The 18,540-nt window shown below is 40.2% G+C and overlaps 1 protein-coding gene across 1 annotated transcript in view; it reads right to left on the reverse strand.

The window, feature by feature from the left end:
- RAD51 (RAD51 recombinase) overlaps positions 1–18,540 on the reverse strand; it is a 68,660-nt gene that overhangs the window by 6,860 nt on the left and 43,260 nt on the right. Inside the window, exons 5-6 of the mRNA XM_024115911.3 lie at positions 12,739–12,830; positions 5,610–5,704 (exon numbers count right to left, since the gene is read on the reverse strand). Coding sequence (XP_023971679.1) covers positions 5,610–5,704; positions 12,739–12,830 — 187 coding nt within the window. The remainder of the gene's footprint in view (positions 1–5,609; positions 5,705–12,738; positions 12,831–18,540) is intronic.

The raw sequence follows: 18,540 nt of genomic DNA on the forward strand, positions 1-18,540 counted from the left end.
GCCATGGCTCACGGTCCCAGCCGCTCCGCGGCATGTGGGATCTTCCCGGACCGGGGCACGAACCCGCGTCCCCTGCATCGGCAGGCGGATTCTCAACCACTGCGCCACCAGGGAAGCCCCCCTCAGGTGATTCTTAACATACAAGTTTGAAAAACTCAGCTGTATTGCCTCAAGGGGGTTCTGGCATTCTCTCTTTCATAGTACTTAAAAGAACATTCAAAAAAGGTAGGGACACTGTAGCTAGCAATTGTAGCCATGGTTCTCAAACTTTAGCAAGCATCCCAGTCACATGGAGAGCTTGTTAAAACAGATTGCTGGGGACTTCCCTGGTGGTCCAGTGGTTAAGACTCTGCACTTCCACTTCAGGGGGCACGGGTTCAATCCCTGGTTGGGGAACTAAGATCCGGCATGCCGTGCAGCATGGCCAGAAAAAAAACAAAACAGAAAACCAAAACCAGATTGCTGGATCCTATCCTCAGAGTCTCTTGATTGTTTCTAATTCAGTAGATCTGGAGTGGAATCAGAGGATTTGCATTTCGAACAATTTCTCAGGTGATGCTAATGCAGCTATACTGAGGACTAGTCTTAGACCCCCTGAGCTAGTCACCTGAATGTGGGTTAATATTCTTCAATAGACATGGCAAAACTTAATCAGTGAGGGTTGTTCTCTTGTGAAAGGAAATTAGGTATTAATTATCTTGAGGAGGCCCTGTCCTGTAACTTTCTCAGAAATATAAATTTAAATGCAATATATATAAACAGAAACTCAGTTATAAAAATTTTTCCTGATAGGTAGAAGTGATTAAAATAATTAATGAAATTTCTATTTAAACATTTTTCTTTCAGTTGACAAAAACAGCCATAAACATGGCTCTAATTAATAAGTATTAATTCACTAACAAATAATGAATGCTCTGTTCAAGGGCTTGGGGATACAGCAAGTGATCAAAACAAGGTCCCAGTCCTCATAGCCAACATTCTACTGTCTCATATATCCTATATGAACACCCATTTATATTACTGGACAAAATCTTAATGACTTTATCCCAAAGAACTCTTCAACTAATAAAACAGCATACTTAAAAATTAAAAGTGTGATTTCTGTAGAACACCAAAAACAACTTTGGGAGGGAAGATACATTTTAGTATACTCATCTTTAGAAAACTAAGATCAGGTCGCAAGAAAGTAATTCTTTCTTCTTGACAGGGATTTTGTAAGCAGAAGCAAAGAGCTACAATTACTGTTCCAACCTAATTTTATGCCTCAATGGTGTACATTCGATTACTTGGATTCCTCAAATTGTAAACTGGGAAAGAGAATTTGGTTATAATTATAAACGAATTAGAAAAGAAAATTCTCCTCAACTTAGCCAAGCAGGTTCCAATGTGAATCTGACATCTCAACATGCAATTAAATTCCATTTAATCACTAGGTTTCAGTAAAATGTGTGGTAGGGGTCAAATTATCACATTTGACCCTAGACAAGGGAAAATTATGTAAAACAATTTTGAGAGTTTATTTGAAAGCTATATTAGGGGATGTAGAAAAATGAACAAATTCTTTACCAGCTTTTCTGAGGAATAATTTATATACCATAAAATTGACCTGTTTTAAGTATAAAATTCAATGACTTTCATAATTGTTTTAGAACATTTCCATTGCTCAGAAAGATTTCTCAAGTCTATTTGCAGTTACTTTCTGTTTCTACTCCCTGTCCCAGGCAACCACGAATCTACTGTCTCTAGATTTTTTTCCGGGCCTTGCCTCGTGGCATGCAGGATCTTAGTTCCCCGACCAGGGATCGAACTCATGCCCCTACAATGGAAGCACGAAGTCCTAACCACTGGACTGCCAGGGAATTCCCGCTACAGATTTTCTTTCTGGAAATTTCGTATAAATGGAATCATACGTGGTCTTTTATGTCTAGCTTCTATCATTTAGCATGTTTCTTGAGGGTCATCCATGCTGTAACAAGTGTCAGTACTTCATTCCTTTTAATTGTTGAATAGTGGTCTATTGTATGGATCAACCAGATTTTACTCGTTCATCAGTGGAAGGACAATTGGGTTGTTTCCAGGTTTTGGCTACTATAACAATACTATAAACATCTACAAACAAGTCTCTGTGTGGACATGTTTTCATATCTCTTGGGTACATAACCAGAGTGAAATTGCTGGGCTATATGACAAATTTATGTTTAACTGCCACATTGTTTTTTTCCAAAGTGACTGCACAATTTTACATTCTCACCAGCAATGTATTAGGGTTCCAGTTTCTTCACATCCTCCCTGACACTTGTTACTATCTTTTTCATTACAGCCATCCTAGTGGTGGTATCTCACTGTGGTTTTAATTTGCATTTCCTCTTGACTAATAATGTTGAGCATCTCTTCATGTGCTTATTGGCCATTTTACATCTGCTTTGGAGAAATGTCTATACAAGTCCTTTGCCCATTTCTTAATTGGGGTGTCTTACTGCTGGGTTGTGAGAATTCTTTATATATTCTTGATACTAGAACCTTATCAGATATATGATTTGCAAATATTTTCTCACATTCTTTGGGTTGTCTTTTTATTTTCTTGATAGTGCTCTTTGAAGCACAGAAGTTTCAAATTTTGATTAAATGAAAACTGACTGTATTATCGTTTTTTTCTTTCATAGACTGCTTTCTGGTGTTGTATCTAAGAAATCTTTGCCTACTTCAAGGTCACAAAGATTTTCTGTTTTTTTCCTAAGTTTTATAATTTTGGCTAAATATAGGCCTATCATTCTTTAAAAAAAAAAAAATATATATATATACAGTAAATATACATAACATAAAATTTACCATTTTAATCTTTTTAAAGTATACAGTCCAATGGCAGGAAGTACATTCCCATTGTTGTGCAACCATCACTACCATCCATGTCCAGAATTTTTTCACCATCCCAAACTGAAACTCTGTACCCATTAAACAATAACCCCCCATTCTCCTCACCTCTGCCCCTAGCAACCACCATTCCACTTTCTGTCTTTATGAATTTGACTGCTCTAAGTACCTCATATAGGAGGAATCATACATTTGTCCTTTTGCAACTGGCTTATTTCACTTAGCATAATGTTTTCAAGGTTCATCCATGTTGTAGCATACTGTGAGCATTTCCTTCCATTTTGAGAATAATTTTCCATTGTATGTATATAGGACATTTAGTTTATCCATTCAACTGTTGATGGATACTTGGGTTGTTTCTACCTTTTGACTACCGTGAACAGGGCTGCCATGAATACTGGTGTGTAACTATCTGTTTGAGTCCCTGCTTTCAATTCTTTTGAGTATATACCCAGAAGTGGAATTCCTGAATCATATTGTAATTCTATGTTTAATTTTCTGAGGAATCACCAGAATGGTATCCATTTTTAGTTAACTTTCATGTACAGTGTAAGGTAAGGGTCTAAATTTATCTTTTTTGCATGTGGATATCCAACTACATTAGCACCATTTATTGAAAAGACTTATTTCCTCCACTAAATTGTCTTTCACCTTTGTCAAAAATCAAGTGACTATAAGTGAAACAGTTTCTTTTTTTCTTATAAATTTATTTATTTATTTGGCTGTGTTGGGTCTTCATTGCTGAACACGGGCTTTCTCTAGTTGCAGCGAGTGGGGGCTACTCTTCGTTGTGGTGCGCTGGCTTCTCATTGCGGTGGCTTCTCCTGTTGCGGAGCACAGGCTCTAGGTGCGTGGGCTTCAGTAGTTGTGGCACGCAGGCTCAGTAGTTGTGGCTCACGGGCTCTAGAGCGCAGGCTCAGTGGTTGTGGTGCATGGGCTTAGTTGCTCCGTGGCATGTGGGATCTTCCCGGACCAGGGATCGAACCTGTGTCCCCTGCATTGGCAGGCGGATTCTCAACCACTGCACCACCAGGGAAGTCCCAAAACAGTTTGTTTCTGAACTCTCAATTCTGTTCCATTGATCCATATGTCTATCCTTATGGCAGCACCACACTGTCTTGATTACTGTTGTTTATAGTAAGTTTTAAAATTGGGAAGACTGAGACCTCCAATTTTGTTCTTTTTTTCCTCCCAAGAATGTTTTGGCTATTCTGGGTCCTTGACATTTCCATATTAATTTATAATTACCTTGTCAATTTCAGCAAAAAAAGTCTTGGTGAATTTCAATAGGTATTGTGTTGAACTTATAGGTCAATTTGAGGGTTTTTTTTTTTTTTTTTTTTTTTTTGCCACACCTCGGCTTGCAGGATCTCAGTTCCCCGACCAGGGACTGAACCTGGGCCACAGCAGTGAAAGCCCAGAATCCTAACCACTAGGCAACCAGGGAACTCCCTTACCATTTTAATAATATTGCATCTTCCAATCCATGAATGTGGAATGTTTCTCTATGCAGATCTTCAGTTTCTCTCAGCAATGTTAGTTTTCAGTGTACTAGTCTTTTTTTTTTTTTTTTTTTAAATATTTATTTTGGCTATACTGGATCTTAGTTGTGGCATGCAAGATCTAGTTCCCCGACCAGGGATCGAACCTGGGCCCCCTGCACTGGGAGCATGGGGTCTTACCCACTGGACCACCAGGGAAGTCCCTAGTGTACAAGTCTTGAACTTCTGTTAAGTTTTATTACTAAGTATTTTATTCTTTTTGACACTATTGTGAATGGAATTATTTTCTTAATTCTTGAATTGTTCATTTATAGTATACAGAAGTACAGTGGATTTTTCATATTGAGATTGCATCCTGCGACAAACTAATTTAGTTCTAGCAGTGTTTTGTGTGCAGTTTCCTAATGATTCTCTACATACAGTATCACATCATTGGTGAATAAAGATAGTTTACATCTTCCATTCCAATCTGGATGCCTTTTATTTCATTTTCTTGCCTGACTGCACTGGCTAGGATCTACAGTACAATGTGGAACATAAGTAGTGAGAGTGGAGATCCTTGCCTTATTACCAATCTTATGGAGAAAATATTCAGATTTTTACCATTAAAATGATGCTAGCTGTAGGTTTTTTGTAGATGCTCTTTATCAGGGCACCTGATAAATGTTCTATCCATTTACTGAAAGTGAGGCATTAGTCCCCAGTGATTATGCTTGAATTGTCTATTTCACCCTTCAATTATATCAATTTGTGTTTCACATTTCTTGGGGCTCTATTAGGTCTGTATATGCTTACATTTGTTATATCTTCCCGATGAACTGACCTTTTAGTTCTAAAACGTTCCTCTTTGCCTCTACTGATTTTTTTTTGTCTTAAAGTCTATTTTGTCTGACATTAGTACAGTCACTCCAGCCCTCTTATGGTTACTGTTTGCATGCAATACCTTTTTTCCATCCTTTTAGTTTCAACCTATTTGTGTCTTTGAATCTAAGTGGTTCTCTGGAAGGCAGCATATAGTTGGATCTTGTTTTTTATCCAGTCTGACAGCAACTCATAGATTTTTGACTAAAGAAGCATGTTTTTCTCTAAGGAAGGTTATTCTTTTGAAACACACATATAACTTTGGGATACAGAGCAATAAGAGAGAAGAATAGACACCCTTCAGCCAGACTAGCCCTGGCAATCACTACAGTGACATATGGAGCCATATTTCTCTCATCTGATCCAGTAACCTACCTCTCAGCCACTGCTAACAGCCGTTCTGGTCTAAAGGTACCCTCGGTGTCAATGTACATGGCCTTTCCTTCACCTCCACCTTGGTCAATGGGAAGCTAGAGAGAAAAAGAACAGTGGAAATGACACTGTACTTCTAATATAACTGACCAACTTCCTCATGATGGGTCTATAATTCCTCCCACCCCCAATAAAGCAAAAGGAAAAAACACTTTAAAGTGACAATCAGAGGTAGGGAGGAGGCATTCACTTCTGATAGAAATACAGTTAGTAGTAGATATGAAGCTCATTGTGTCCCATAACATGTGAGGCTAGAGTCTAGCCAGAGTTGGAGTGCTTGGAAATATAGACCAAAGTAGGTAACAAAATTCTTTAAAATAAAAAAAAAAAAACTTCTAATTTTTTAAAAAAATTCTATGACTGTATACCAACACACGACCGATCAATTCTCTCAAGACAACAAACATTTGGAAGATCATTTACTTAGCTTTAATAAGTAAGAGACCCTGATCCAATACCCAATTAATTTTAGCATATACAGACCACACTTACACTTCACTTTATTGAGCAGAGTTCATTCCTTAGGGCTGCTAAAGGAGACTGGAAATACCCCAGGGGCATCCCTAGCACGTCTACAGTATGAGCAAGAAAGAATAAAAAGGTGTTTGCTCCAACTGTACACACAGATGTTAAAAATGAACAAAAGTGGAAAAGGAAGAATACAAAGAGTTTTAAAAAAGGAAAGAAAATGGAGGAATGCCATGAAAACTATCTTATGAGCTCCTCACGGAAATCTGTTTCAGGCTACCTATCCCACGCCAGACACCCTGAGTTCTACAGATTTTACGTGTATGTTGCTAAAGTGTAGTTTCCACCCTTGAAATCTACTTTGGAGCCTAATGCACCTTTAAATTCTGAGGAAAATCCCTCAGGACAGTTTACATTAAGTGCCTGGTAGCGCCAAAATTTTCTTTTCCTATTTCGGAGGTGATGTATTTTTTCAAAATTACAAAAGTACTACATGCTTGTATTAAAAATTCAAACAATATAGAAAAAGTAAAAAATTGAAATTTCTTCTTTATTACTCCCATCTCCCACAGGAGTCCTCTTCCAGATCACTTTCTATACATTTTCATACAAACACTTTTTATATGTGATTCTGCCACTTGCTATGTGAACCTGAGAATATTAATTCTCAGTTTCTACATTTCTGTAAAATGTAGATAAAATCTCCCTATGGCACTGTTTTGAAGATTAGATAATTCATGTACACTGTTTAGCACAGTGCCTGACATACAGAATGTACTTGGAAGACTTATGATATCCTCCACCTCTCAGGGCACTGATTTTAGCATATACTCAATTACAGAAGGCTTTGTTAATTTGGAAAGGGGGAAATGATTACGTTATCATTACGCAAGTTGGCAGATAAAAATCTTTCAAATCTTAGGAATCCATGAAAGGAGCAAAGGATATGTATATAACAAAAGAGGGTCTTGATAGAGGAAATGTTTAAAACCACTGGCCAAGAGGACAGAAAGCAGAAGCTGCCTCAGTTTGTGGGGAGGAGAAAATCCACATTCAGGGGGCTAAGTCCCCAGGAATTAAGATGAATGAAGTTCTCCCTTCTCTCACTTTCTTGTATCTTTAGTGCTAGCATGAGAGGGAGTTCTTTTCCAGCTAAATAGACCTCCTTGGGCAGAAGGGAGGCCATGAGTGGCTGGGCATGGCATTGGTAGGCTGACTGACAGCAGAGAAGTGGACATGGTCCCAGGGTATCACTGGGCCAGTCACAAGGGGATGGACTATATGCTCTGCACCCCAGTGCATTTTGTCTCCTCCACCTCAACCTCCCAGTGCCACTTCAGCCATCTTGTGTTACTGGGCTGGGACACCACCAAAGTAGCTATTTTTAATACCTGCTTAGTACCATAATTTAACTCTTCTTCCTATTTTGTAGTGATGCAAGTTGTTTTGAACTTTCACCATTTTATAATGCTATGGTGTAAATTATTTACACATTTATTCTTGACTATATGTGAAAAGTTCTGTAAGACACATTTTCTGTCAAGGGCATGTGCATTTAAAATTGGCACTTATGTTAAACTGTCTTCTCAGAATTTAAAAATTATTCTAGAACAAGCATGGGCTATTCATTTTTATAACCTAAGTATGGCTCCCAACTTTATATAACTTCACTATTAGACAGAGATCTAATAGTGGGGTTTCGCTTCATTAAGTTGAAAAAACCTGAAAAAATGTGAGGTCATAATGTTTAGATTTAAATAGTAATCTAATGTCCTTTCTATACCTCTGGTTCCAGCTCTTAGGCTGGTGACGTGTAATCCTTTCTATTATTAATGAATTAGAATTGTTTTTCTCTGAAAAAAATGTCAAAGATCCGTAGTTATTCAGCCAACTGTGAATGTTCAGTTATTTTTATAGAGAGGATTTTTTTTTTTTTGTGGTACGTGGGCCTCTCACTGTTGTGGCCTCTCCTGTTGTGGAGCACAGGCTCCGGATGCACAGGCTCAGCGGCCATGGCTCACGGGCCCAGCCGCTCCGCGGCATGTGGGATCTTCCCGGACTGGGGCATGAACCCCTGTCCCCTGCATCGGCAGGCAGATTCTCAACCACTGCACCACCAGGGAGGCCCAGAGGATATGTTTATTTTAGAATTTTGCTTCAGTTTATTAATAGGCATTATCTGACAACTTAATAACCATTTCCAATATAGGAGTCTGTTTGTACAACTTAAGAGCATCAGTGTGACAGGCTGAGTTGCCATGGCAACTATATTGTGTAATATACTTTAAATATTTATTCCACATGAATCCCTGTCAAAACAACATGGGTTGGGGGCGGGGCTTCCCTGGTGGTGCAGTGGTTAAGAATCCACCTGCCAATGCAGGGGACACGGGTTCAAGCCCCAGTCCGGGAAGATCCCACATGCCGTGGAGCAACTAAGCCCATGAGCCACAACTACTGAGCCTGCGCTCTAGAGCCCGCGAGCCACAGCTACTGAAGCCTGCGCCTAGAGCCTGTGCTCCACAAGAGAAGCCACTGCAATGAGAAGCCCACGCACTGCAACGAAGAGTAGCCCCCACTCAACACAACTAGAGAAAGCCTGCGCGCAGCAACGAAGACCCAACACAACCAAAAATAAAATAAATACAACAATTTAAAAAAACCTAAGATTAAAACAACCCAAAACAACATGGGGAAATCATTTCTATTTAAAAAGGTCACATATCATGTCAAATGACCCATGTCTGGGTGATATTTTAAACACTCCTATTTCCCTTTAGCTAACAATTTTCTAATGGTGCTTTGGGCAATAAGCTATAGCTTCTACAGCTTACTATACCACTCTTCCTCTTCTCATTGCTTCGCCTCTTATCCTAAAAGTTCTCCTATCCCCCTAACTCTTTTTCTACTAGGAGTTATGTATGAGATGGAGCCAACATGGCTTAGGTCTACTTGATACTGGAATCCTAACGTGGCTGTCATATGGTGACATTTTGGTTGCAATGAAAAGATCAGTAGAGCAACTGAGGAGAGAAACACAATTAAAATGACAAGTGAGAAAGGAAAATAATGAGAAAAACAGGAGACCATCAAGTTGGGCCTCTAGCTATTAGATAAACTTTTATTCATGAAGAACCAAAATATTTTCCTATCTCAAGAAATGGCGGGACTTCCCTAGTGGTCCAGTGGGTAAGACTCCGTGCTCCCAATGCAAGGAGCCCAGTTTCGATCCCTGGTCAGGGAACTAGATCCTGCATGCATGCTGCAACTAAGAGTTCACATGCCACAACTACGACCTGGTGCAGCCTAAATAAATAAATAAATGAAAGGAAAGGAAAGGGGAAAGGAAAGGAAAGGAAAGGAAAGACAGAAAAAGAAAGAAATGGCATTCACCACTTCAAGACAGAAGTATTGACTGATGGACATATCTGTAACATGAAAAAATGAGGAGACAGATTTTCTTGGGTAACTTCAGAAAATCAGTCTCATAATATTAGCCTCTGCAGATATATGTGTTTCACTAAAATGTGAACCCTGCCCAAGACAAAGGATCCTAACAAAATCCGTATTTTTTTATGGCACATACCATCTTTAACTATAGCACTGCATTACAATGATGTAATAAACATTTTTTATAAAGTGCTATTTAAATACAGAATAAATTATGAAGGATAGTTCATAACTTGTTTTATAAGGGAAAAAAAACACAAAAGAGAACAATTTATATTTGATGTTTAAATTTATAAATGAGTTCCAACAATGACTGTTATTTTGTTGAGATGGTAAGAACTCACACTGAATGGAAAGATACTAAGAAGCCCCCTCTGTCATAATGATAAAAGGAGGCAGATTTCTTTTCATCTATCCTCCAACTCCATCAGTAAGTTTGCCCATGGGAGAAGTGAGTATAATCCATCTAGATTCAAATACAGATAGTCCCCAAGTTAACCATGGCTCGACTTACAATCTTTCAACTTTACCATGGTGTGACAGTGATACAAATTCAATAGAAACCACACTTCAAAATTTGAATTTCCATTTTTTCCCAGGCTAGTGATATGCTGTACAATACTTTCATGACGCTGGGCAGCAGCAGTGTGCTGTGCTCCCAGTCAGCTGCCTGAGCCGAAGGGTAAACAGCTGGTACACTTACAACCATCTGTTCTTCACTTTCAGTATAGTATTCAATAAACTACATATGAGATACTCAATACTTTATTATAAAATAGGCTTTGTATTAGATGATTTTGCCCAACTGTAGGCTAATGTAAGTGCTCTGAGCATGTTTAAGGTAGGCTGGGCTAAGTTACAATGTTCAGTAGGTTAGGTGTATTAAATGCATTTGTGACCTATGACTTTCAACTTACGATGGGTTTATCAGGATGTTACCCCATCGTATGTCAAGGAAGATCTGTAATGCCGTTTTGTTCAAAACACCTCAAACCCACCATCTCTAACTTTGAACTCATCTTTCCATAAAACTATCTCTCTGGGCTTCCCTGGTGGCGCAGTGGTTGCGCGTCTGCCTGCCGATGCAGGGGAACCGGGTTCGCGCCCCGGTCCGGGAGGATCCCACATGCCGCGGAGCGGCTGGGCCCGTGAGCCATGGCCGCTGGGCCTGCGCGTCCGGAGCCTGTGCTCCGCAACGGGAGAGGCCACAGCAGAGGGAGGCCCGCATACCACAAAAAAAAAAAACAAAAAAAACAAAAAACTATCTCTCTCTCTGAAATCCTTTTTAGAGTTTACCAAAGCAATACATTGTTGGGCTGAGGGGTATTTTTTATTGTCATTTGCAGCAACATGGATGGACCTGGAGATTATCCTACTAAGTGAAATAAGTCAGAAAGAGAAAGACATACCATATGATATCACTTACATATGGAACCTAAAATATGACACAAATGAACCTATCTATGAAACAGAAATAGACTCACAGACATAGAGAACCAACTTCTGGTTGCTGGAGGGGAGCAATGGAGGGGTGGCGGGGGGGATGGATTGGGAGTTTAGGATTAGCAGATGCAAACTATTATATATAGAATGGATAAACAACAAGGTCCTATTGTATAGCACAGGGAACTACAGTCAGTACCCTGTGATAGGGACTTCCCTGGTGGTCCAGTGGTAAAGAATCCACCTTCCAATGAAGGGGACAGGGGTTCGATCCCTGGTCAGGGAACTAAGATCCCACATGCCGCGGGGCAACTAAGCCCACCTCCCACAACTACTGAGCTAGCGTGCCTCAATGAGAGAGCCCATGTGCCACAAACTACAGAACCCATGTGCGCCTTGGAGCCCGTGCACCACAACTAGAGAGAAGCCCGCACGCCGCAACAAAAGATCCCGCATGCCTCAATGAAGAGATCCCGTGTGACACAACTAAGACCTAACACAGCCAAAAAGAAAAAAAGAAAAAGAAAATAAAAATTAATAATAAATATTAAAAAAGAATATCCTGTGATAAACCATAATGTAAAAGAATATGAAAAAGAATGTATATATTAGTATAACTGAATCAATTTGCTATACAGCAGAAATTAACATTGTAAATCAATCAACTATACTTCATAAAATCAATTTTTAAAGAAAGGTAGGTGGGTTTTATAGTTTTGATGTGAAGAACAGGTTAGGTCATTTGGCTAAGAGTGAGGGTTGAAGAGAAGCATGAAGGTTTGAGAAGAAAGGACAAAATAAGAGATAACTGTCCTACTGAGTGGGAAAAAGTTTGCCTGAATTCAACCTTTTTCAGAGGAGAAATTCAGTAGGTCTGCCAAGCAGTATTGAATGTTAACTTAAAGTCTGTCATCTTGAATTTAAAGTGACGCCAATCACCTTTATGTTAGGATTTTTCTCCAGTATGATCAGCTACTTGGGAACAGGCACTGAAAAGACAGATAGGGTTTATCTAGGAATGGCATCTCTTCAGATGCGGGATGTAAATCTGAGGGTATCTGTAAAGGAATGACTTTAATGAAGAATCATTTAATGATGAATCATACAATATAAACTAGTGAAGAGAGCAGGTGAAGCCAGGGGAGGCCTAGTGGTTGGTAAGAAAGTATGTGAGGGCTTCCCTGGTGGAGCAGTGGTTGAGAGTCTGCCTGTCGATGCAGGGGACGCGGGTTCGTGCCCCGGTCTGGGAGGATCCCACATGCTGCGGAGCGGCTGGGCCTGTGAGCCATGGCCACTGAGCCATGGCTCAGCGTCTAGAGCCTGTGCTCCACAACGGGAGAGGCCACAACAGTGGGAGGCCCGCGTACCGCAAAAAAAAAAAAAAAAAGTATGTGAAATTAATAATCTGAAAGTTTCTACGCTGTAGAAGTTTTGCAGTAGCAGTCTATCTTCTAACTAGCTATAGTATTCTTTTTTTTTTTTCTTTTTTGGCCAAGCCACGTGGCATGCAGGATCTTAGTTCCCCAACTAGGAATCGAACCTTGCAGTGGAAGTGCAGAGTCTTAACCACTGGATGGCCCAGGAAGTTCCCCTAGCTATAGCATTCTTGAAAACAGAAAGTGTGTTTTTTGTCCATGCTAACAGATGCTTGCTAATAACAGGAATCAACACATTCTTGCTGATCTGATTAGTTAGAGTCCCAACAGCTCACCTGGCATGTTACAGCCAACGTATGACAGATCTGGGTCTTCCCGGTTCGGAATTCTCCAAACATCTCTGTGATGGATCCAGTCTCAATTCCTCCTAATAGAAGAGCAATAAGAAACACTTCTTAGCACAATCCAAATATTTAGAAACAATAATCACAGAAATGTCCTAGGGGGACTTCCCTGGTGGTATAGTGGTCAAGAACCCACCTGCCAGTGCAGGGGACATGGGTTTGATCCCTGGTCCGGGAAGATTCCACATGCTGCAGAGCAACTAAGCCTGTGCACCACAACTACTAAACCTGCACTCTAGAGCCCACAAGCCACAACTACTGAGCCTGCATGCCACAACTACTGAAGCCCGTGTGCCTAGAGCAGATGCTCCGCAACAAGAAGCCACCGCAATGAGAAGCCCACGTACCGCAATGAAGAGTAGCCTCCACTCACCGCAACTAGAAAAAGCCCACACGCAGCAAAGAAGACCCAATGCAGCCAAAAATAAATAAATAAATAAACTTATATTTATAAAAAAAAGAAATGTCCTAGGAGCTCATCAGAAAGATGTTTATATAATTTAGAAACCCAATTTTCAACAAGCAGTAATTTTAAAAATACTTTTTATTTTGAAATAATTCTAGATTCATAGAAAATTTCAAAGAAATGTACAGAGAGGGCCTGTGAATTCTTCACCCAGCCTCCCCCAATGTTAACGTTTTACATAACTATAATACAGTATCAATATCAGAAAACTGACATGGATACAATCCACAGAGCTTATTCAGATTTCTCCAGGTATATATGCACTCATTTGTGTGTGTGTAGTTCTATGCAATTTTATCACATCTGTAGCTTCATTTCACTATCACCACAAATCAATATACAGAACTATGCCACCCTTCCCTGGTGGTGCAATGGTTAAGAATCTGCCTGCCAATGCAGGGGACATGGGTTTGAGCCCTGGTCCAGGAAGATCCCACATGCCACGGAGCAACTAAGCCCGTGCGCCACAACTACTAAGCCTGCACTCTGGAGCCCACGAGCCACAACTACTGAAGCCCGCGTGCCTAGAGCCCGAGCTCCTCAACAAGAGAAGCCACCGCAACGAGAAGCCCGTGCACCGCAACGAAGCTCCCGCTTGATGCAACTAGAGAAAGCCACGCGCAGCAACAAAGACCCAATGCAGCCAAAGATAAATAATAAATAAATAAGTTAAAAAAAAAAGAACTATGCCATCACAAGTCAATAAGCAGTCATTTAAAAAAATAAATTATAAATAATATCTAATGTTTACCAAATGTCTCTCGTGTATCTGGCACTGTGCTATGTATTTATATATATATCAATTCATTTAATTCCAATAACTTATAAAGTAGGCAGTCTTTTTTTTTTAAAATAAATTTATTTATTTATGGCTGTATTGGGTCTTCGTTGCTGTGCGTGGGCTTTCTGTAGTTGTGGCGAGCAGGGGCTACTCTTCGTTGTGGTGCGCGGGCTTCTCATTGCAGTGGCTTCTCTTGTGGAGCATGGGATCTAGGAGCGGGGGCTCAGTAGTTGTGGTTCGTGGGCTCTAGAGCGCAGGCTCAGTAGTTGTGGTCCATGGGCTTAGCTGCTCCGCGGCATGTGGGATCTTCCTGGACGAGGGTTTGAACCCATGTCCACTGCACTGGCACGCGGATTCTCAACCACTGCGCCACTAGGGAAGGCCCGGTAGGAAGTCTTTTTGTCCTCATTATGAAGATAAGAAAACTGAGGCGTAGAACACAATAAGTAGTTTGCACCATGTAATACAGCCAGTAAATGCTGAGAGGGGGAACAGGAGAGAAAGCAAACGCTCAAATTTGAGTGTGATTCCTGAACCCATGCTATTTTGTGCCCTAAAAAAAAAAGGAAACTTGAATGATCGAATATTTGGGGAAGCAACAAGGACCAAATCTAACTGCAAAAATTTAGGACAGCAGTGCTTTCAAAAGTTCAAAAACTTTACAGCTTTCCATAAAGTCCTGAAGATTAGTGTGCACTACAATGTACTGATACTACAATGTAGTATTCAAGCATGGAGTGTTTTAACCAGTCATCAGATTTTCTACCTTGTGGTAGATAAAAGGTTAAAATTATTTCTTCAGGCAGAGGGAGCTTACTCTCAGAATGCAATATTAAATGGAGATTAAATTATTTAATTGGCAGATAATTTTAGTATTTTTTAAGTCAAGTACCACCCTTAGTGGTCTTCCTTCTTTAATGTGAATACTTCTCTTTATTTCTTAATTCTATCTAACAGATAAACCCAACCCAAATATTTTATTTAGTTCTGTTCTATAACCTGGATACTTTGCTAACTGCAGTTCACAGCATAGGATAAAGGATTACTATACCTTGAAGTAGTTTGTCAAGCTCTTTGGAGCCGGTAGTAATCTGTATGATCTCAGACCGCCTTTGGTGGAACTCAGTTGCAGTGGTGAAACCCATTGGAACTAATTTAGCTGCCTCAGTCTGGGGAAAAATAAGAAATGCCAAATCGATGAAATACGCTTAGTAAAACCAGGCATACAGTGGGAAGAGATAACATCTAAGAAAATTTCCAGAATGATCTCTCTTTAAAAAGTTATCAGGCTTCTCTGGTGGTGCAGTGGTTAAGGATCCGCCTGCCAATGCAGGGGACACGAGTTCAAGTCCTGGTCTGGGAAGATCCCACATGCTGTGGAGCAACTAAGCCCGTGCGCCACAACTACTGAGCCTGTGCTCTAGAGCCTGCGAGCCACAACTACCGAGCCCACATGCCACAACTACTGAAGCCCATGCACCTAGAGCCTGTGCTCCGCAACAAGAGAAGGCACCTCAATGAGAAGCCCACGCACCGCAACGAAGAATAGCCCCTGCTCGCCGCAAGTAGAGAAAGCCCGCGTGCGGCAACGAACAGCCAACACAGCCAAAAATAAATAAATAAAATAAATAAATTTTTTTTAAAGTGAGAGAACTACTTAAATTCTACTTTAACATATATAAAATAATGTCAGCCTAAAAAATAGTCTATACCTAAATATAACCCCGTTGTTTTAAAATGTATAATTCTAATTGACTGAAACATTTAGAGATTTTCTAAATGAGTTTGCATGTTGACACTGTCTAGATAAATGTGCCAAAGAAAAATTGCCTTTATCGTAATACGTATATTTGAGGTTTATTCTACTTGTTCCTTGTAACCCTAAGGAAACAATTTACCAAAATTATAGGGAAGTGTTGAAATTATAGCATAAAAGTTTCTTTCCCCCTAAAATTACAGGTAAGAAAACTACAGCCTACAGAAATGAAAATCACTAGTTGTCTCTGGTTTTAAGCCCAATTTTGGTTTCCTGTAAATCTTTACACAAGTCACACCTCGAAGACAAGAGAACCATAAACCACCAGAGATCTGTGACATTTCACGGAACCACAAGAGACTAATACTTTCATCTGAACCAAAGAACTATCAATCAACACCGTATCCTTTAATCTCTTGCTATTTAAGGATCTGAAGGCCAGTAACATCAGCATCAAGTGAGACTTAATTACAAAGGCAGAATCTCAGGCCCCTTCCCAGAGCTGTTGAATGAGAAACTGCAGTTAATAAGATGCCCCAGGTGATTCAAATGCAATTTAGAGTTTGAGAAGCCCTGGGTTTATTTAACTCCGAGAGCAGAGAGCTACAGAGGGGACCTTACTTAACACAGCTAAATCCAGTACAAGAGTGGTAAGTTTCTAATATGATGGGGTAGTGGGGGAGGGGTGTAAAATCCGTAGAAAGAAAACGGAGACTACGCTGCGGATGGAAAATAGACAGGAGAAGAACTCCGAAATATGGCCTCTGTCAGAGGTCCATCTGTGATTCAGGAAATGACTCCGAAAATAGGGTCAGAGTTATTTCAATGAGCAGAACTAGAACCAAGAAGGGAGTAGAAATATGGGAAGACTATGCATGGATATCCTGGCACAGCATTAGAAGTCATGATATATTTTGTGAATGAAGTCAGAATCAGTAAATAATGACAATGAGAGCTAAAGTTCACTGCATGACTGTACTCTAGGACGCAGGGAGCTAAATCTATTACATGAGCGAGCTCACTTTCGCCTCGCAACAACCTCACAGGGTTTTCAACAATTGAAGAGGCTGAGGCTTTGGATGTATTTTACATGATAGTGTCAAGCCGGGAAGGAAAGAACCTGGCTTTGGTTATGACGTATGTGACTTCATATATCTTCCCCCATCTGAGCTGCCTGACTGACAGATGAAATTGCCCTGGGAGAAATAAAATCTGGACTAGTATTTGTCCAAATTAAAAAGCTCTAACATAGTCAAATCAGCCTCTAAATTGCGAACAGGCACTGAGAATACACAGATACATAAGCTTAATGTCGACCTGGGGAAACAAGCACAGGAATGTCTAGTGACATTCCTCTCCAGCCTACAGGCTGTTAGAACACCTACAAAGAGCCTCCACCCAAACCTCTAGATCTACAGCTCCACTAGATATGAAAAGTAATGCCTTCATCATTTATGAGGACTGAACAATAGACAATGAAAGGAGGAACAGAAAAGCTCCCGGGAAATAAGGCTTCCAGCCTGATGGAATATGAAACCTGTCAATAACCCCTAGCCATGGAGATGCTCCCGCTGTAAAGAACCTCCACCCCGAAAGACTCTCCCGAGGCCTTCAGTGTCTTCCCCTGAGCCTGACATAGCTGGTCCCCTGAGCATTCCTGCCTTATTATCATCCTTTCTGGGCAATTCACAGCAGAGTTTCGTTTAAACCCAGGGCCTTTAAGCTTTAGCTCTGGATAATCTTGTATTTCTTTGAGAATTTTCTTTCCTTCTTTTTTCCTTATAACTTTTACTCATCTTCAGGATGAATGAAAATGAATGAAAATTAGAAAATAAAAATACTAGAGAGAGGGGAGAAGAACTATAAACCAATATTTAACTCTAGTTAATATATGCTAAAATATTTAGGGGGAAATGTACTGACATCTACAACTGTCTTCGAAAAGCATAAAAAAAAATCCCAGATGGACTGATGGCTGGATAGAGAGATAAACAGATGATAAAGCAAGTATATTAAAATGTTAATAGCAGTGTCTAGGTAGTGGATAAATAAGTGTTCATTGTAACAATCTTTCAACTTTGCAGTAAGTTCAAAAATTTTAATCAAAAATGTGAAGGAAAGGGCTTCCCTGGTGGCACAGTGGTTGAGAGTCCGCCTGCCGATAACTTATATTTATAAAAAAAAGAAATGTCCTAGGAGCTCATCAGAAAGATGTTTATATAATTTAGAAACCCAATTTTCAACAAGCAGTAATTTTAAAAATACTTTTTATTTTGAAATAATTCTAGATTCATAGAAAATTTCAAAGAAATGTACAGAGAGGGCCTGTGAATTCTTCACCCAGCCTCCCCCAATGTTAACGTTTTACATAACTATAATACAGTATCAATATCAGAAAACTGACATGGATACAATCCACAGAGCTTATTCAGATTTCTCCAGGTATATATGCACTCATTTGTGTGTGTGTAGTTCTATGCAATTTTATCACATCTGTAGCTTCATTTCACTATCACCACAAATCAATATACAGAACTATGCCACCCTTCCCTGGTGGTGCAATGGTTAAGAATCTGCCTGCCAATGCAGGGGACATGGGTTTGAGCCCTGGTCCAGGAAGATCCCACATGCCACGGAGCAACTAAGCCCGTGCGCCACAACTACTAAGCCTGCACTCTGGAGCCCACGAGCCACAACTACTGAAGCCCGCGTGCCTAGAGCCCGAGCTCC

The sequence above is a fragment of the Physeter macrocephalus genome, chromosome 11 (genome assembly GCF_002837175.3).
Source record: "Physeter macrocephalus isolate SW-GA chromosome 11, ASM283717v5, whole genome shotgun sequence".
Classification (NCBI taxonomy): Eukaryota; Metazoa; Chordata; class Mammalia; order Artiodactyla; family Physeteridae; genus Physeter; species Physeter macrocephalus.